Genomic DNA, 21,342 nt, shown 5'->3' with positions numbered 1-21,342 from the left:
ATTTGAACATTCATTGTCCCTCAGAAATAAGAGCATGGGTGTCATAGGACATGTGACAAAGTCCAGAATTAGTTATTTTTAATGCTGTTCCTTAAAACACTCAAGCTAGGTGGGAGGCAATCTAAAGACTGATATATATTTTCCATTATTGTTTTGATGTAGCTTCTATTAATGCTAAGGAGACTTATTTGCATTCAGCATAAAGAGAATAATTTTCAGATTAGCAATTTTTTAATTTTGCTCACATGAGTTATATCACACTGAGGTTCAACATGGGGATGCAACTGTCCCCATTGCATTAACAGGGGATTTTGTCTGTTTTGATTTTGTGTGTCTCAAAGTCTTGGCTCTTCACAATTTTAAAAATAATATTGAATGCAAAGTAAGTAGTAGAGAGCTGTATAGCTATAACTAACCTTACATCAGTCTGAAACTTAACATCACCTGCACTTACGTGTTATGTTTTTAATAGGAGAAGTGTCAAAGAATACTTGGTGCCTGTGATGTGCATGACCCCCCAGATCAAATTCTGAGGGCCAGTTATATACATATTCACATGCTTAACATTAAGAGAAAGTTGAGATTAAGTTGAGAGAAAGATTCTAGCCTCTATTTTTTTCTAAAAGCAGAGACTATTTTTCCCCTTTTTACAATCACTATCTAGTTCATAATTTGCACTGTTTTCAAGCAGACTGGTTCTCATAATCTACACTGTTGCCAATATCATTATTGATTCAGCAAGCTTTTCCTTGTTTGCTTGACTGAAAGGAAGGGGCAGGAATACATGATCATAAATCATTTTGCTTGGAGGCTGGCGCATCCTGTACTTGGTAGCAATTTTCAAAATAGTTACCCGTGTTATGACTAGAAAATATTTACGTGTAAATAAGCAATTACCATGCACTAAATAAGCATCTATTATTGTTTTTCATAGACATCTGGATGTTTTGTGTATTCAGGTGTCTGTCTTGCACGTATGTATTTTGCTATCACAGCATAGGTGCTTATTTTGCAAAATGTGCCCTCAGATTGTAGGATAAAATGTGAATAAACATTAATTTGAAATAAGCATATTTATTATTATGTTACAAAAAACACTTACACTTTTAGAGTGTAGAGGGATTACAGAAAAATATAGTTCCTTTCCAGAAAAAGCTTATAGTCTTAAATTTAAACAAGTAAATATAGAATTATTCATAAATACATTTCCTGGAATGGAGAACCACAGAACAGAATTAAGACTCTTTTCATGGTATAATGATTGTACAGTTCCACACTTGGAGTGTTTCCCAAACCTTGAAATAGAGTGCAGTCATCTGCAGAATTCTTCCATTGTGATTAAAATGTGGATTTCCAGATTTTCTTGCCCTCAAAAGATATAAAAGGTCCATCAGCAGAGGCCTTTTACACAGAAGAAAAAAAGAGGAAACTGTAAAGAGTAAACAAATGTGCTGATGGCATAGTTTCCCAGAAACATTTCCCTGGGTCAAAGCAGTTTGGTCTCAGACTTTGCTACTGTGTACACACTGCCTGCTAACTCTACAACTTCATGGCATATCAGAAGGAACTGGGCTGCATCCTCTTCCTGTCTCTTCCCCTAGAGAAGTTTTTAGGTTTCTTCTTTAGGTTTCTTTTCTCTAGAAAGTGTGCCTGAATGGGAACATTCCTTAGTTGCCTACCCTAGTATTATCGGTATACTGCTGTTGCACTGAAAAAAATTTTCTCTAATATTTCTAAGTTACTTATTACATTTTCTGCCTGCCTAAAGCAAATATTACTCAGTGGTCTATTTGAAACAGTCTTTAAAAAGGATTTAAACCATGGGAATATTTTTACAGATATTTCACCTGAAGTCTGCAAGTAGGTCACATTTTGAAAATACCTTTACTGTCATTTGGAGCTTTTAATGTTAAGACCCCAGTTTAGTAGTTACTTAGGTGTATGCATGCCTTTCAACGTGTGGTTATGCTAGTGTGCAGAATTAAGGTTTAAGAATACAGCATTCTAGCAAGGGAAACAATTCAGAAATTTTATTACATGTCAAAATAGTCTGTTTAGTTCAGTATCTTGTGACTAGTACCAGCCACTACTGAGGACGATGCAAGAAACCCTTTCCAAAACTTTTAAATCCTTATGTATGACAATTTTATATGTCTTCATTATCCATATAAATGCCCAGGTTTTTAGTGTTTTCTGGTGCTGCAAAGGCTCTTGGCCTCGGTGTTAGCTTGTAGGAATGGATAATACAGAAATTGTGAAATATCTGTTGACATGTGGCACTTGTATATTGAGTCAAATTCTGATCAGCGTGTGTTCCCCAAATAGTTCCACTGATGTCAGAATAAAGGTAGGTAAGTAGGAAATCTTTGCCTCACTGTGGGCACATTTATGTGTGCAATTAATGCGAATGAATACACCTCCAGCACAGTTCATGCTGGAGTTTATTGTTCCCAAGTATGCTGTCTGCATGTGCACCTGGAACTGCAGCATGCTGAGCCAGGTTGGAGCAGCCCTGGCTGTCAGGGGGCCCCAGGGGTCAGCCTGCCAGCCTGGGGCTGTTGCAGCCCAGCTCAACATGCTGCAGAGGGGATGGCTGGGGCACAGTGGTGGCACTGGGGTACAAGGCTAGCCCCACACTTAAGCACCCTCGTGTCCCAGCCAGCCCTGTCAGTGTTTACACGTTCATTGCTGCGGAGTAAATACATTTACAAATACTATCCTATGGTGGAGTTATATAGTTCTCAGCAATGCATGTGTAGATGCTGACAGGGCTGACTCGTGTCCATCTTGCTGTCCACTATGACTCCGAGATCCCTTTCCGTTTATGTGCTGCTGAGAGGATCGCTTCCCAGCCAGTAGGTGTGCTGGATATTTTTGCATCCTAGATGCAGCACTCTGCACTTGTCCTTGTTGTACTGCATCGTATTGTGTATTGCCCACTTTTCTAACCTGTCCAGGTCTGCCTGCAATCATTCCCTACCCTCCGGAGTGTGTACTTAACCCCACAATTTAGTATCAACCGCCGACTTGGACAGAGTACACTTCACACCCACCATCCGAGTCACTGATCAGTGCTATTAGGAAAAAAAGTTACTGTTGCTCTTACAATTTATTTTTTTTGTTCTAGAAAGTCAACGCCTACAAATGGATCTGCAGAAGATGGATCTGTTGGAGGGCAAGATGGTTGATGAACTGGCTTCCCTGAAAGATAAAATTGAACAAATGACAAAAGACTTAGAAATCTACAATAATTTGCCAGCTCTGAAAGCATCAGGAGAAGAGAAGAAAAAGGTATAGCAGTAGCCCTTGCTGACACAATTAGAATTACTTGGATTGTAATCTTTTAGACTATGTACAGACAATCAAAAAGCCTGAGGCTGAATCAATTCAGTCTTTACAGGTTAGTCTAAGCTGCACAGATTAAATTGAAACAGAAGTGAACAGACATTCACTTTTGATTCTGGTAATGCAGCCACATGCCTGCAGTGGCTCAGGCCAGAAGCCAGTGGGCACTAGAACATGGCTCTCCGGCTGTGTGTTCACTTCCTCTTCCTGCTGCCCCCGAGGTCTCTGGGATTTGTTGTCCAGAATTACAGCAGCAGGACTCTGCAGGGTTGCTCATCACTTCATCTTCCTGCTTCCAGGTGCCTCCGGGATTTGTAGTCCACAGTTGCAGCTAGCAGTAAGTTTTCGTGGGGGAAGAGGTGTTTAACCCCCCTCTCTGAACCCAGACCCCAGCCAGGGTTTGCTTGGGAGCGAGCAATCCCCCACTGTAGACTAGGCTGTATCCCCCAGCCAGGCTTCCCCCCCACTCCCCCCCACCAGCCCTCCCCCCCACTCCCCCCTGCCAGCCCTCACTGCTCCAGCTAGGGAGCAGAGGAGCAGGGCCATTCCTGCTTTCTGGAGTAGACAGCACAGCCCATACCAGGGCTGGAAAGTTTCTTGGGATGCTGGGGGACTGTGATTTAACATGAACCAAGAAGGAGTCTGGGACAGAAGTTTCATAAACCAGCTTGACCCAAATCAATTAAGTCTGATACTGCATTCAACCAGGTTTATCTTAAACCAGTTTCAGCCATTTTGAAACTGGTTTATGTACACTGAGCTTCTGTTCTGTTACAGGTTTAAACCAGTTTCTGATCACTTAATCTGATTTATGTGTAACTTCTGTCCCTAGCCTTACAGACAAAGGCCACCATTTTTTTCGTCTCCATTTATCCAGAAAAATGGATAGTTCAATGGGATTCTGTTTCATGACTCAGGTTTTTATGTGTTACCACAATACAAATTATGTTGTCTTCTATAGAGATTTGCTATGCCATTTTCAAATTACTGGTGTGTAGTTCCATTTCTAAAATAGTGTAAAAAAAATTGTTTTTAAGTCTTGCTTGATTCCTGAATGGTAAAAGTGTTTTGCTTTCTGAATACTTGGAAATAGTAGGAGTGACCTTAAAATCCTAAAACTGCTTGAGAAAAGTAAGAAAGACTTCAAAAATAGCCTAGGAATTTTCAACAAAAATGGGAGAGCAAATGACATCAACTGCTCCTGCATTATGCTTAATATAATTGTAATCTTCAATAACACATTTTTCTGGTGTTTTAGCAATCTAATAATTAATGATAATTTCTACACTTTTTTGTATGAATACTTGTGCTCCAGTTCACCTCATTAGCTTTTCTTCTTCTTCACTAGCATACCTTGTTGATTGCTATTGAATGCTATTATTTTTACTAAGAATGAGTTACTTATGGAACAAGTTCTGGATGCTTTCTATATATCTTTTTTGGGGAGAGAGAAAAAGAGCACCAAGGGAGTAAAGTAAAAATTGCTTGGAATATGAGTCCACCATAAATGAATCAACCATTGTGAGTGAGCTAGAGAACAGTAGTAGCACAACAAAAGTACATACTCTTTAAACAGACTGTGAGTAGATGTGCTTGAACTGACAATACAATTAAAAGAACATCATACTGCTTCTCTCACCCAAGTGGATAAAAACTTGATAGAATGGAAATGGACTTTCAAAATCATTTATCAAAGAAAACTTCAGATGACCAGTAGTTTAAAATAAAACAAAAACAATTCTTCTTTTACCAAAGTCTTGGCAAATGGCCACCTCTGTATTATCATGGTGATCGTATTGGAAATTTTTAGATTCAAATGCATTGGTGATTTGCATGGAAGTAGAATACTTCAATACCAGTTTAATCCATTTGTATTTTCTTCATCTAGAAACTTCAGGAAGAGAAAGAAATATTGACAAAACGTAGAAATGCCTTCAAGAAAATAATGGAGCAGCTGAATACAGAGTATGAAGCACTAAAGAAGCAACTGCAAGAGAATGAGACACATTCTCAGGTACAGTTTAAAATGTATTTCTTCAGGTGTTGAATTCCAAATCTTGAGTGTTCTGTAGGCATGAAACTATATGTGCAGGAATTTATTTAGTTTTCCTTAAGGACATACAGACTCTTGATTCTGTTTTCAAAACTGTGTGGTGTAATTGCCTAAATCTTTCATAGATTTCATAGATTACATAGACATTAGGGCTGGAAGGGACCTCGGAAGATCATCGAGTCCAGCCCCCCTACCCAAAGGTCAGGAAGTCAGCTGGGGTCATAGGATCCCAGCAAGATAAGCATCCAGTTTCATCTTGAAGGTGTTCAATGAAGGCGCTTGAACCACCTCCAGTGGCAGGCTGTTCCAGACCTTGGGGGCTTGGACAGTAAAGAAATTCTTCCTTATGTCCAGCCTGAAATGGTCTTGTAGTAGTTTATGACCATTCGACCTAGTCGTCATCCCTTGGGGCGCTCTGGTGAACAAACGTTCCCCCAGATACTGGTGGTCACCCCTGATAAACTTGTAGGTGGCCATCAGATCACCCCTGAGCCTGCGCTTTTCCAGGCTAAAGAGCCCCAGGGCTCTCAGCCTGTCAACGTAGGGTCTGCTTCCCTGACCACTGATCATGCGCGTGGCTCTTCTCTGGACTCTCTCAAGCTTCTCCACATGCTTTTTGAATTGTGGAGCCCAAGACTGGACACAGTACTCCAGCTGCGGCCTCACTAAGGCCGAGTACAAGGGGAGAATGACGTCCCGGGATTTGCTTGAGAAGCATCTATGGATGCAAGCCAGCGTTTTGGTCGCTTTACTAGCCGCAGCATTGCACTGCAGGATCATGTTCATCTTGTGGTCAATGATGACCCCCAAGTCTCTTTCTTCCAAGAGCCTATAAGGATGCTGTGGGGTTTTTTTCCCAAGGTGGAGAACCTTGCATTTATCAGCGTTGAACACCATCAGATTCTCGTCCGCCCACTTGCCGAGCCTGTCCAGGTCAGCCTGGATCACTCGCCTGTTTTCTGGTGTGGATGCTTTGCCCCAAAGTTTGGTGTCATCGGCAAACTTGGCCAGTCCACTTCTGACTCCAGTGTCCACATCATTAATGAAGATGTTGAACAGTATGGGTCCAAGGACAGAGCCTTGGGGGACCCCACTGGTCACAGGACACCATGATGAGTGACTTCCATCAATTACTACCCTCTGGGTCCGACCCCGGAGCCAATTTTCCAGCCAGTGGATCGTGGAGGACCCAAGGCGACAATTGGCCAGTTTCTCCAAGAGGTGATCATGGGAAACCAGATCGAAGGCTTTTTTGAAGTCAAGATATATGACATCAATTTCTTCTCTCTTGTCCAGGTGATAGGTCACCTGGTCGTAGAAGGAAATGAGATTGGTCAAGCAAGACCTACCCGCAACAAACCCGTGCTGGCTATCCCTTAAGATGTTGGCGTAGGCCAGTCCATTAAGGATAGCCTCCTTAATAAACTTTTCTAAGATCTTCCCTGGGATAGAAGTCAGGCTGATGGGCCTATAGTTAGCCGGATCCGCTTTCCTCCCTTTCTTGAAGATAGGCACCACATTGGCCTTCTTCCAGTCTTTGGGCACTAGAAGCGCCAAGAGTTTTCAAAGATCTGCGCTAGAGGCTGGGCTATGATGCTCGCCAGCTCCTTGAGTACCCTGGGGTGAAGATTGTCAGGGCCAGCTGACTTGAAGGTATTCAGCTTCTCAAGATGTTCCTTCATGAAGTCAGCATTAATGGAGGGCAGGGGATCACCCTCACCCGGACTTCCCGGCCCTGTAGCGGGCATGGGCGTCCCATGGGGCTGATGAAAGACCGACGCAAAGTACCCATTTAATAGGTTGGCTTTTTCCTGGGCGTCAGTTGTCAGTTGCCCCATCTGGTTCAGCAGGGGTCCAACGTTGCCCCTGCTTTTCCTCCGGCTCCCCACATATCTGAAAAAGGACTTTTTATTGTCCTTGATGCTCAAAGCTAGCTGGAGTTCAGTTGCAGCCTTGGCTTTCCTGGTCAGCTCCCTACAGGACCAGACCAGTGCAGAATAATCCTCCTTGGAGGTGACTCCCATCCTCCATCCTTTGTAGGCCTGCCTTTTTAGCCTCAGGAGGTCTGCTAGGTCCCTGGAGAGCCAGGGGGGCTGCTGTGCCCTCTTGCTGCCTTTCCTCCGAGATGGAATAGACTTAGTTTGTGAATTGAGGATCGCTCCCTTGAGGAGCAACCACTCTTCTTGAACTCCCCTCTCCCTGTGGTCACAGTCCCTTAGGGCCTCACTGACAAGCCTCCTGAGCTTGTCAAAGTCGGCTTTCCTGAAGTCAAGGACTTCCGTGTTGCTGACTGACTTGCCAGCTTTTCGGCGGATGGTGAAGGTGATCAGCTTGTGGTCGCTGTCACCCAGCTAGGTTGCCGACTAGGTCATCCCCAGTAGCCAGTACCAGGTCAAGCAGTGCTTTGCCTCTCGTTGGCCCATAGACTTCTTGAGTCAGGTAGAGGTCATCCACGCACGAGAGGAAGCTCTGAGACCGCTCAGATTTTGCTGAGCGATCCTCCCACGAGATGTCCGGGTAATTGAAGTCACCCATGACAACCATGGTCCTGGAGCAAGCTGCCTCAGCCAGTTCCTCGGGAAACTCCTGGTCAAGCTCAGGACTTTGGGTGGGAGGTCTGTAATAGACTCCCACCATTGTGTCCCCTGTGCCGTGTTCCCCACGGATTTTAACCCAGAGGGTCTCCAGCCGTCCACCCTGGTCGCCAATATCGGCTTGCAGGGACGCGTAGCTTTCCTTAACATAGAGAGCTACACCCCCGCCCCTTTTCTCTACACGATCCCTCCTGTACAGGGTATCGCCATCTATACCCGTGGTCCAGTCATGGGTGGAGTCCCACCAGGTCTCTGTTATCCCTATGACATCGTAATTGTTTGCCCTGAGCAGGAGGATGAGCTCCTCCTGCTTATTCCCCAAGCTCCTGGCATTAGTTTACAGGCAGGCAAGTGTCCCCTGGGGGGGCTCCTTCCTTGCCCACAGATTTTACCAGGGCTGGGGCCGGGGTGGGCTCCCTTGAGTGCCGTGATCTGCTGGCTTTGCAAGGATTGCTCAGTGGGCCAGCAGTGGTGGTAGTCCCCCCGTCCCCCAGCGGGCTTAGTTTAAAGCCCGGTGGAGCAGGTCAGCCAGTCTGGCTGAGAAGAGCCTCCTCCCTAGGGGAGAGAGGTGGAGACCATCTCTTCCCAGCAGCTCGCTGCCTCTCTCGCCAAAGAGCGGGCTGTGGTCATGAAAGCCAAAGCCTTCCTGACGACACCAGCGCTGCAGTCTTTGGTTGACCACATAGATCCTCCTGTCCCTTCTCAGCCCATAGCCTGAGACTGGGAGAATCGACGAGAACACCACCTGTGCCCCCAGACCCTTAAGCCCCGCTCCCAAATCCCTGTAGCGCCTCATGACCTGGCTGGGAGTGCTCCGAGCCGTGTCATTGGTGCCCACATGAATAAGGAGCATGGGATAGTGGTCTGTGGGTTTGAGGAGCTTGGGGATCCTCTCCGCAATGTCCCGGATGCGGGCCCCCGGGAAGCAGCAGACTTGCCGGGCTAAGGGGTCGGGGTGGCAGATTGGCCCCTCCATCCCGCTCAGGAGGGAGTCTCCCACAACAAACACCTTACGTTTTGTCTTGGGGAGAGCAGGGGCGGGAGCTGCAGTTAGGCCCATGTTGCCTGTGGGGGCCGGCAACTCAGCAGGCTCTGCTGGGGCAGCAAGAGGTGTGTACCTGTTGCTCAGTTCTGGTGGGGGAGGGGCCTTGGTGCGGCGGGCTTTAGGGCCCTTGACCACCTTGGTCCATGCCCCTGGCTGGACACAGCAGGAGGTCCCAAAGTCCTCCTTTGGCCTGGAGGGAGACTGTGGTCTACCCTCTGCCTCCCGGGGGAGAAGGGCCTGGCAGTAGGAGTCTATCTCCTGCTCGCAGTCCCTGATGGCACGCAGTCTCTGGACTGTGGCCTGGAGCTCCTCCAGCTGGCGCACCAGAGACCCCAAAATGGAGCAGACCCCGCAAGTGGAGGTCACCATGCTCCCAGGCCCCAGAGCCTGAAAAAGGGACAGGCAGCCCCCACAGCCGAGAGCCAGGGGCTCCGTCTGCGTGGAGCCCGGAACCAGGGGTTCTGTCTGGGTGGCAGTCTCTGAGGTGCTGGGGGGGGGGGGGCCGCGGAGCCCGAGGGGACCCTTGGGGTGCGGTGCGTGCCCATCCGTGGCATGCCTCTGGTATGCTGGCCACGGCTGGGGCTGTCTACCCTGGGGGGTGCGCAGGCAGGGTCCGGCGCCCTCCCGCACACCCTCCCGCGTGAACTCCGCGCTAACTCACGCGCCGGCAGAGAAGCGCGCCTGTTTGCGCAGCCTGTTCGCGCGGCTTCCTGGGGGGCTGGGCCAAGTAGGGGCCTGGGCGGGGCTTGACCCGGCCCGGCTCCACTCAGCTGCCGCCTCCCACACACACACTAAGGGGTTAGCCCCCTCTCTCCACGGGCCCCGCTTACCCCAGCTGTGCTGGGAGTCGGCGGGGGGCTCCGCGGCTGCTGGAGGGTTTCTGGGGGGCTTTGGGGGAGCGGGGGTGCAGCGAGCTATCACCCGTGCGTCTCTCGCCGCTCCTGCGTCTAACTGGGCTTTTTCCCGGTCGGCAGGCCCTTTTAAACCCTTTTAAACATTTGATTGCATGTAAGTACGATAAGAGAACCAGATCAAGGGCAGAAGTGCCCAAGTTACCTGCAGGAAGAATACTCACTGCAGGTGCAGAGGTAATCCTGGCAGGAGCTGGAAGAACACTGATGCGTTTCCAGAGTTCCTGCTCCCTCTGCATTGGCAGATGGAGCCCAGAGAGCTGCATTTCCGGCCCTGGAGAGAGGCCTTTGAGGGAGGACTGTGGTAGATGGGAAGAGGGTGCTCCAGAGGCCCTTCTGGCCAGCAGTGTCTCTCAGGTGTATGTGGGTGGAGGATCACGAGCCTGTGCCAGAAAAACACATGACAGTTTAGGTTTCCCTTTGCAGGCTGGCAGCATTCCAACCTGCAAGGGAAAACCTGGGCTTTCACAGCCTGCAAGTGGCTGTTAGGGGCATGGCCAGGATGCAGCCAAATGAAAGTAAGTGTATAGGGAGTGAGGGGGGAAGGGGGCTTGGAGGGCCAGGGCTTGGGGACTGTTAGGGTGTGGGGGGGCAAATCAAGGCCCCACGGTGAGGGAGGGAGTGGGGCAGAGGCAGGGGCTGGTGTGAAGGGCCCCTGGGCGGATGGTTGGACAGTTGGAGTCCGGGCAGCTCATCCAGAAGCGTGCACCCCAGGGGAGGCACAGGGGGCATGTGCCCCTAGATTTGTTCATGAGACAGAGATGGGCTGCTGCTGACCAAGAGCCACACGTGATGCCATGTGCCTGCTGCCACTGGGTAGGCAAGGGATGCAGCACAGCCCAGCAGCAGCAGGCATATGTTGTCATATGCGGCTCCAAGGCAGTGGCAGCAGGGCACAGAGCCAAGCCCACAGCAGCAGCCCACCTCCATCCCATACACAGATCTGGGGGGCACATGCCCCTCATTCTCCCCCCGGGGTGTGCACAGTGGTGGGAGCCCCCTTGTGCCCCTGGATGAGGGCTCCGACTGTCCCACCATCCACCCTGGGGCCCCACTCTGCCCCACTCCCTCCCTCTGTGGGGGCCTCAATCTGCCGTCCCCGTGCCCCTTCACAGAATTGCCTGCTGTGGTGGGTAGTACTCCACATGCCACCAGGCTGTGATCCTGTGTGCTTGCAGGCTATGACTGTGTGTCTGTGTCTGTGTGCGCCCCTCCCCTCCTGCTACGGCCTCCCGGAGCCCATGCTCAGGATGCCCTTTAGCCCTCTGTGCTGCCATCACTGCCCCACGTTTTGAGTGGCTAAGCCCCATTGGCCCTGGCCCTCTGTCCATAGGTGGAGGGAGAAAATATTATTTGGGGGCTGAGTAAAACTTAAATTTAAAAAATACTTGTACACAGATAGACAGGGACACACACACACACACACACACACGCACTGCCGAGGAGGTAAGTCTGTGAAGGGGAAGTTCCGTGAATATTACGCCACTCCAGGAGAAGGTTAACTCTGAGCTGTGCTACTTAGCTCATGGGCTTGGTTTTTTCTTTTTTTTCTTTTTTTTTAATTTGCATCCAAGGCCAAATTAGCCAAAACTAATTCCAAATCCAAGAGTCTAGAACCATAAGTGGCCCTACTACTGGCAAACATCCTCCACCCACACCTGGGGCTTCAGATGTTTCCAAATCCTTTAGCGGGCATCCTACTTGCAGGCCCAAACCTGGAGGCTTGGGGTTCGGATGCCCCCAAGTTTTGCTTGCACTTAGCTATAAAGCCCTCAAAGCAAGCAAGGGAGGAGACTTCCATGTCCATAAACTGGGTTTAAAGCTGCTATACCTCAGCGGGTACTGAACCACGCCAGAAAAGCAGTTCTCCTGTGGTGCGGTTCAGGAAAATTGCCTTCATGAACACAGATACATGGTATTTCCCCTGCCAGGTTAAGAAGCTGCTACGCTTGTCCTGAGCTTTCAAGAGGCCTACATGTGATTTTAGCCTATACAAGGCTACTCAGCTCATGTTAGGGTAACTGCAGTGGGCTCCATGGAGATAAAACAAGCAATTTGCAGTCCTCCGGTATCCTAGGATGCACCGTTCTGAACCTCCCTACCCAACTGGAGTGGGATGGACCCTAGTAGTGGTTGGCTCCGCGACTGGCTGGGGTGCAGTGTGCCTCAGCATAGAAGTGCCACATGCTCAGCACAGGGGCTCTGCAGCGGAGTCCCTGTGCTGAGGCATGCAGAGATGGGAGCATCCAGCCCAGGGTTTCCTGCTCCCCCATCTCAAGGCACACTGCGCTCCAGTCACTGGGAGCAGCTGTCTGAGGCTCTGGGTGCCTCAGCATCAGGTCTTCACAGTGTGTGGAGATGGGGAAGCAGGCAGCTTCACAGAAACCAGAGACGGAGAAGCAGGCAGCAAGCAGCTCTGCCTGCTCTCCTGTCTCCATGTTTTCCCAGCACGTGGCATTTTGGCATGCTTTGTGACACTTTTTTTTCAGAAGTGTTATTTGCTACCAGGAAATTCCAGCAGCAAATTGTGCCCCAGTGCTGCTAATGATCGCTACACACAGTTTAACATGCAGCAAATGTGGTTTCTGGCATGGCGAAGAGGCTTGCAGAGTTACAAACCGCATGTGCTCGCAGATCTGGATCTGGCCAAGTATGCTGTTATTGCTTAAGGGTCCTTTTCTTGGACAAGAGACTGCGGTCCATGATAAGGTTATTACTGAATTCAGAAGGATCTTTAGACTTACTAGTTTGTTAGTTATTAATTTTTCACAAAATGTTAATATTAAATGAAACAGGATAAAGAAACTACAAACAACAAACTGTGGTTATAGGATGCCAAAAATAGTTTTTGCTTTTAAATAAAGTTTGGCTACGCTTTCTTTCCAGGTCATATCTTTCCTTTTCCTTTCTCTTTTTTCCTTTCCTTCCGTTTCTTACAGATCAGCAAGGTGTTTTCCTATCATATACATTTGTATTTACATTGTGTGTCCAAAGTGAATCAGGAGGAAAAAGGCTTAGAAACTCCCGCAGTTTAAAGTCTCCCAGTATAAACACACATAAATTACTGTCATTTTGGCAACAAGGATTTTACTGGTGGGAGAAGGAGGAAAATGATCAAATTTACTTAAAAACACAGGAGACAAACATTTATTTTTCTGTACTTTTCTCACTTCTGTTTTTGTTCAAGTTTTTGTTTGGTGTTATTGCTGCCTCCTACTCGAGGGTCAGTTTTTCCTTAATTAGGTGAGGTTTTCTCTACTTGAGTTTCACAGAATAAGAAGCTGAGGTGACAACTTTATTGGTGGCAGACTTCTTTCGTATTGAATTCATGTATGAATCATCATCATAGATGTGCATGTATTCAGTAGGCTTCTTATGAAAAACCATACAATGATTATATAAACCCACAAACTGGCTGATGTCTGCTGACCATACATGGCACATCTACGCGTGCCCCTGACTGTGCAGTTGACTGCACAGTACCCACCATGGTTATTTTTAGACGCTATGTCACCGTAGCAACGGGCTATGGTGACATAGCTTATCACTATGGCAATGTAGCATCAGCATCACAGTTTTTGCCTGCCCGCACTACATCGCTGTAGCATCTCATGTAGACATGCCCACAGAGTAATAAGAATGTGACTTCAGTTGGTTTACTTGTGAAGTAAAACACTATTGTATGTTACCAGAATTGGGTCTGTAGTGATAATGTAAAATTGCTTAATTGGAATAAAAATATGTAATCTTGGTAACTTGGGTTCAGGATTCAGTCCCTCAGGGTTAAGTACGTGGACCAGTGCTTTTCAACTTGTTCATCAACAATTTGGATTCGGGTATTAAAAGCAAACTGGCAAAGTTTTTTGATGACACTAAACTATGGGGGAGCATGGTTACACTTAAGGTCAGGCTGGCAATACAGGTTGACCCGGACAGGCTTGCGAGGTGGAACTCAACCAGATGACATTTAATATGGAGAAATGTAAAGTACTCCATCTGGGGAGAAATAATCTGCAATACACTTACAGGCTTGTCAGTGCTATGCTTGCCAGCACCACAACTGAACAAGACCTGGGTGTCATGGTGGACAACAAAATGAACATGAGCCACCAATATGATGTCAAAGCTGGCAGAGCTAATCAAACACTGGCATGCATCTACCAAGGCATCTCAAGCAAAGCTAAGGATGTCATCCTCCCATTCTACTCGGCCTGTGTGAGACTACAGCTGGAGTACTGCATCCAGTTTTGGGCACTGCACTTCAGGAAGGATGTGGAGAAGCTCAAGAGAGTCCAAAGAACGGCCACACGCATGATTAGAGGCCTAGAGAGCAGGTCATATGAGGAGAAACTGAAAGCCTTGGAACTGTTCAGCCTGAAGAAGAAAAGACTCAGAGGGGACTTGGTGGCAGCCTGTAAGTATATTAGGGGCATACACCAGGCCCCCCAGGGAGGGACAAGAAACAATGGGCACAACCTGATTGAAGATCACTTCAGACTGGACATAAGGAAAATGCTTTACAAGTTGAGTACCAAAGGTTTGGAACAGGCTCCCCTCAGATATGGTGCCATCACCCAAACTGGCAATCTCAAAAAAGCATCTTGACACCCACTTTGCTGGGGTCATCTGACCCCAGCAGTCTTTCCTATCCAAGTGCAGGAGGGCTGGACCTGATGATCTGTCAGTCCCTTCCAGCCCCTAGCATCCAATTCTGTGTTCCACAATTTAAAAAGGATGCGGAAAAGCTTGAGAGAGTCCAGAGGAGAGCCACACATGTGATCAGAGGGCAGGAGAACAGGCCTTATGATGAGAGGCTGAGAGCCATGGAAAAGCGCAGGTTCAGGGGTGACCTAGTGGCTGCCTATAAGTATATAGGGGGTGTACATCAGGATCCGAGGGAACGCCTGTTCACCAGAGCACCCCAAGGGATGATGAGGTCAAGTGATCACAAACTCCTCCAAGACTATTTCAGGCTGGACATAAGGAAAAGCTTCTTTACTGTCTGAGCCCCCAAGGCCTAGAATAGACTGCCTCCAGAGGTGGTGGAAGCACCAAGTCTGGACTCTTAAGAAACATTTGGACACCTGTCTTGCTGTGATCCTTTGACCCTAGCTGATTTCCTGCCCCTAAGGCAGGGGGCTGGACTCAATGATCTTCCAAGGTCCCTTCCAGCCCTAATGTCTGTGAAATCTATGAAACTGTACAGTATCATTTCACTTTGCTTGCATGTGACAAATCTATTTCAGTACAATGTATATGTATCTTCTCTCCAATAAATAAAAATATTTCCTTTAACATTATCCTTTTCTAAAAAACTTTCCTTGAAGGAAAGTGAAGTCTAGGATGACTGATTAGCTGGTTTGTCAGGACAAACAGCAATGGGTGTCCAGCATGCATCCTTCAGCATGTATAACCTCAGTTATAAACAAATGTGGATTTTTTTTTGTATGACTTGACAGTTGAAAACAATAGCTTTGAGAATTTTTTGATGATGTGGGGTGTGACACACAAGAGGGAGCTTGTAAAACAATGCTGAACATTTCCTTTAGTATTTTATATCCAGTCTCTTTTACTAGGTATAGCCCAGACAGCGTTCATATCAGATGTAGTATAAATTAGAATTCACTGTAAATATCTATTTTATACTGTATACAAATATGAGGACCAGTCTTTGCTTTGAAACAGAGATAAAAAATGACATGTGAGTTGACTTTTTTTTCTCACAATAAAGATAAATTTCATGTCAAGTAACAGCATCCAGTTTGTTAAGAATTTATTTTCAACTTCAGATAAATCAAAGCTGTTCTGACGTATTTGGGAAGTGAATTCTGAAATGTTATTGACTGTTCTCCGTAAAACATAGGATGATGACAGTCAACCTTTAAAATAACCTTTAAAAATAAATTGTTTCTATATTTGAAATGAAAAATCTTGAACAGTAGCATCAGAAAAACAATTTAATATTATAAAATTATATTGTGAGGAAGCAACCTTCAATTTAATATCCACATTAGCTTCCTGTTGATGCTGAAAGTATTGAAGAAGTGCCAACATTTAACCCACACTCGTACAATCTTCTCACTGCAGCTCTGCTCTTATAACAGCTTCTGGCATCAGACAGGAAACTCAGCTATGGAAGTAAGGAAGTTTCTTCTGTATAGCAAAGAGTCCATGACAGTGTCAGGAAAAATTGAATCTTAGTGATTTAAGATCATATACATTTGAAGAAGAGATTTATCTTTCAGTGATACAAATAAAGGATAATTCATATCTTCCTCGAGTGTTCATATATTCTCTAAAATTATGATGACTAATATTTGGGTGATCTTTGAACAAATATTCATTCAGTTTTTCATGTACTATAATAGTAATGGCATATCTACACAAGCATTACACCGGCTTAAATTTACTGTGCAATAAATTTAGTTCCATGTCAGCCCACACATACAGTATTACTGTGCAGTAAAGCGTCTACACATGTAATACTGTGCAGTAACTAATTGGGCGTAAAGCTGTGTAATGCATGATGCAGGTATCAAATTTACGCTCAAGTCAGCATAAATTACCATATTTACTGTGCAGTACGGGCATGCATGTGTAGACGCGCCCATACTGCATAGTAATTATGGTTACTGTGCAGTAGATGCACATGTGTAAACATACCCACAGTGATTCAGTATCCTCACCTTTGCATAAACAGCAGAGCAGATTATGAGCAATTTTAAGTCCTTCCCAATTGTTTATCTCTTCCAGTCATCTTTTGTAGCAACCAAGCAGTTCTTATCAGTATGATAGAATATGAGGTATTGATAAAACTTAGTTTGTTGATAATTTTTATATATATATATATATATATATATATATAAATGGGTGTATGATTGTTATTTATTTTTGGCTATTGTTAACATTTTCTTTTTTATGTTTTCAGCTTACAAATTTGGAAAGGAAGTGGCAGCACCATGAGCAAAATAACTTTGTAATGAAAGAATGTATCCTTTTCCTCCCTCTGCCCCTCCACCCTCCAAAAATGATGAAAATGAACGCACAGCATAATTGAGAGAGCTTTTGGAGAGAACAGCTAAGTCAGACAAAACCAGTACTGCAACTTGGGGTGGGTGAATAGAGCACCAGCCCTTTTCACTGATTTAGAGGGGTGCCAGAATTGCAGCCCCCATTGAATCCATGCCTCTCTTACAGCAGAGCCTATGTGTAGGGTGCCCACACTGTGGCAGCATCAGCCTTCACTGTGGCAACAGCTTGTGCATGAGGATACAAGACTCTCCCGTGCTTGGCCCTCCCCTGCCCACATAAGGTACTAGAATTCCTAGTTAAACCTTTGGAAAGAAGTTTGAAAAACCTCCAGTGCTTTGAAATTGTTTTTGACATATGAACTATTATATACAGTGAAACCTGAAACTCGGTCTTATAAATTACTCTTTATACTACTTCCAAGCTTCCAATATTCTTTCATTTGACCATCAAAAAATAATTTCTTTGAGGCTTATGATACTCTTGGGGTCATCCCAAAAGATGTTTCACCAGTTGGTTTTCTTACATCTGTCCATTCTTATCCCTATGATCAGCAAAAGTATAGAGGCTTTTTTAAAATTTATGCAGCACTATAACTGCCCATAATATTTTACATGTAAAATATAGTGCATAAAAACCAGAAAGGGACAAATAATGCCTTTTGGTTAGATTATGTGCAGTTCCCATTAAATGCAATATAAGTTTTGTATCTTAGGGAAGAATTCAGCCCAATAAGACCTTCCAAAATCAGAGTTTTTATACTTCAAGAGAACATTCATTGCAACTGGTTGCCTTACATAGCTTCTTCATCCATTTTCAAACTAACAGAAGTAGAAAACATCCATAAATTGATGTTTTGTCCTTAATTAGCCCTACCCTGCCTACTTACCACGGAGATCTGAGTAGTGCATTATTACACATTTGTTTTATTATCCAAAATAAGATTGTCATTGAAATAAACTTTTCCTCTCATGAAAAATGACCTTAAAAAATAGCACTGAAATATCCAAGATACTGTGAGGTCATTGTTATGTAATTACAGCAAAAAATGTCATAGCAACAAATATCATAGTTACATAGGAATTGCAAACCATGACAGACCAGGGGTCCATCTGACCCACTCTTCTTTCTTGGACAGTGGCTGATATTAGACACTTCTGAGCAAGGAACAGTAGCATCTGCAGTGGATAATTATGTAATGATCCATGCATTAGAGAAATTTGTTCCTAATCCCAGTCAGTTAGTAATTAGTTTACACCCTACATCATTGAGTGTATTTTACCCTTTTTTCTTAACAAATATAATGTTCTTAGTAGTCTGTGAGGTGTCTGATTTTTTTTAAAGTCCTTTAGGCCACAGTGATGTTTCACAAACTGAATTCTACAGATTTGATTATTTTTTCCTATTTTGGATTATTTTCTGGAAAAATATGTCCAGTTATCAGTCAACCAAATTATTAATGAAACCTGTAATGCAGTAAAATGACACCCTAATAAAACATCCACTTTCTTTTCCTGAAAAGAACTGATAAAAGATTAGCTTCAAATAAATATTGATTCCCCTTCATAAGCAATAATAAAGTATTATTACTTACACTGTGGCCTCTGGATCCCCACTGTAAATAGAAAAATCCTACCACAGTAGTCCCTGTGTTGTTTGGTTTTTTTTTCCCTGAGATTCCTGTTCCTAGAAGTGGGATCAAGTAAGTTGGAGAAGCCTCCAAACTTTATGATCATGTGTATTCTACCCTAGTACAATGGCCTGGGCATATTGTTCTAAGACACACCCCTGCTACATTCACACTGCCTCCCAAACTGGAAGTCATGTGGTGGCATTTATGCAAGGCAACACAAGTGCCAATAAGCTCTACCCGTCTAGGAAGGTTTACTGGAATATGCGGTGCTGTACGAACCCAACCATGCTGCTGCAGGTTGCATGCAGGTAGCACGTGCAGAGCAGGTCCACCACATCTCAGTATGGTACTGGGTAGCCTAGACTTCCCATTAGCGGACTTGCATGTTCTGCTTGTGGGAACAGTATTTTATAAATTCCTGTACTGGCAGATATGATAAGTTTTGTTACTACCAGCTTAGACACAGAAGGAGCTCCCATTAGCCTAGGATTTGCTCATTCCCTAATGGTGCTTTGGACTTCGTAGTCAAAGAGTATGAGGAGCTTCCTAGCATCACATGATTTAAACTGGAATTCATTCCTATGTAAAGATGACTCCATGGGGATATTTTGTCAAAACAAGTATTTTGGACCCTGCCATTTTTAACAAGTATATAAAAGCTCATGAAATAGAACATCAAATGAAATATCTTCAAACAGGATCACAGCCTAAACACCTGCTCTTTCTGTCTCTTACTGTTAGCTATCCTGAGCCTTTGTTGGGAAGGGTGGCATATAAATCAAATAAATAAATCAACCAGCTGCCAGACTGAAATAAATTAATTGTCAGGTAAAGTGGATACACAAAACAAAAAAAGAAAGTCCCTGAATTATAATCTTGCTACTGGAAAGCTCTTTCTAACTCCTGATGTACTAAGTATCCTAAAACAGAGAAGATTTGGTTTCACATCTGCTTTGCCTTGCAGAAAGAGAGGGATATTTGTGGTTACTAGGAACTTTTACAACTTTGATTTTGGAATCCTGGAACACATCTTCCTGTAACAGCAAGGCAGTCTGCAATGGATTAATTTGCTGTTTGGTGATGATCATGATGAAGGGGTAATATATATAGAGAATAAATGTTACTTTAGTTAGTAGACTCTTGTTCAGCACACTTATTGTGATACAACATCTAAACTAGTAGAGTATTATTGTTCTTTTCAGATACAGTTTGAGTTTTTCAGTTACCTGTAAGCATTGACAGATTTTGCTAAAGGAAACTTGTAATCTGGTTCCCTTATGTTCTCTAATTATGTTACTATTTTTACTGGCAGTTTGTTTCTTAACTCTTTCAATCAGTCATAGCAACAAAAAGTCAGGAAAGTAACTACCAGCCAATAAAGAAGAATGTGAGTAAGCAGATTGCGGATTACAACAAAACTCTCATAGAGGCTTTACAGAACACCAGGAACTGAACCCAGGCGCTTCCTTCCTGCTTCAGTGGACCAACAATAGGAGATGTCCCCAAGTACTGTAGAAAGAGTTTATATTTCAAGAGTTAGTAGGTGCACTTCAAAAAGTCTTTCGAAGTCTAGAGAGATTATTGGTTCCAGCAGTATTCCCATTTTATATACAGAGAGTTTGTGGAAAGCAAGTAAGACAGAAAGAAGATGAGTGGACCCATTTCTCAATGCATACTGAAAATGCAAATATAGTTCACTCTACCTAATTGACTGTTTTGGGCTCAGTCTTTCTCTGGCAAAACTCATGTTGGAAAGATTGGAACTCTTGCCTCTGCCTTGATTGGCCTGTAGTTAGTGGTATGCTTGGATGTTAAATTACGCCTTATTAAGATAGCAAGCCAGGTTCTCAGCTGATGTAAATCATTATAGCTTCATTGATTTAAATGTCAGTTTTTAGCAGCTGAGGATATAACCTAGAGGCTTCTATAATCAGAAGCTTTAAATATAAAAACTTCCCCAGCAGTATAAGAAATTAAAGAGAAAACCATACATGACCAGTACATTTTAAAAGTTTTGTCACTGAATTTTTACTACTTTTTTTTTTTTTTTTTATGTGTGACATCTGTTTGTATGACTCTAGGATAAGAAATGTATTGTGGAGATTGTAATAAACTTAGTTCTGTAAAATATTTTCTTCATGTTGTCTTTGTAAACAGCATTTGAGTTTTATGTTTTATGCAAGTATACGCATTAAAGGCAAAATTGCTCAATTATTTTCTTGAAAGTATTGTCTAGCAGGATCATCTCTCTTAGATTTCAGGCTCCACTGTTGTAACAAATGCAGCCTTTATCTGGATGAAAAGAATATGTAAAATAGAGAATTCTACTCAGCTAGCGCTGTGACAGTCCTGTCTGAATTCAATTTTAATTAAACTATTTTTGCTATCCAGTTTGGAATAAAGGCATTCTCTAGGACACCTTAAAATGAAAAGAAATTGCCACTGTTACTTAACCTAATTTTCCTCATTGCTGTGTAATTATCAACATCCTATTATATTTCCTCTACCTGGAAAGTTAAATTAGCAATGCTGTTTCTGGCTGGCCAGAAAACAAGTTACTACTTGTAGCCTGCAGACAGCTAAATGTACGTGGGGCTCCTGACAACAAACCCATGATCTTTTATCAAAAACCTGAAGCAGCAGAGACTGGGAGTTCATTATTACTCGGCTGTCACAAAATATTTTTCCAAAGGAAGAAACAGAGACCCTATGACTTGAAGTTTATAAAAAGA

The 21,342-nt window shown here is 44.4% G+C and overlaps 1 protein-coding gene across 3 annotated transcripts in view; it reads left to right on the top strand.

The window, feature by feature from the left end:
* IFT74 (intraflagellar transport 74) overlaps window positions 1-20,835 on the top strand; it is an 87,302-nt gene extending 66,467 nt beyond the window's left edge. For 2 of the 3 annotated variants that reach the window (XM_006268986.3, XM_019490705.2), the window contains 4 exons: window positions 3,128-3,291; window positions 5,234-5,359; window positions 16,877-16,937; window positions 19,948-20,835. In XM_006268986.3, the coding sequence (XP_006269048.1) occupies window positions 3,128-3,291; window positions 5,234-5,359; window positions 16,877-16,937; window positions 19,948-20,063 (467 nt within the window). In that variant the 3' untranslated portion in view covers window positions 20,064-20,835. Of the gene's footprint in view, window positions 1-3,127; window positions 3,292-5,233; window positions 5,360-16,876; window positions 16,938-18,028; window positions 18,073-19,947 lie in introns of those variants that run through there. The other variant, XM_059724646.1, reaches the window with a different exon arrangement.
* Window positions 20,836-21,342: the final 507 nt, after the last annotated feature.

Source organism: Alligator mississippiensis, chromosome 3 (genome assembly GCF_030867095.1).
Source record: "Alligator mississippiensis isolate rAllMis1 chromosome 3, rAllMis1, whole genome shotgun sequence".
NCBI lineage: Eukaryota > Metazoa > Chordata > Crocodylia > Alligatoridae > Alligator > Alligator mississippiensis.
The sequence above is the reverse complement of the archived record's forward strand: the minus strand, read 5'-3'. Positions and strand labels throughout refer to the sequence as shown.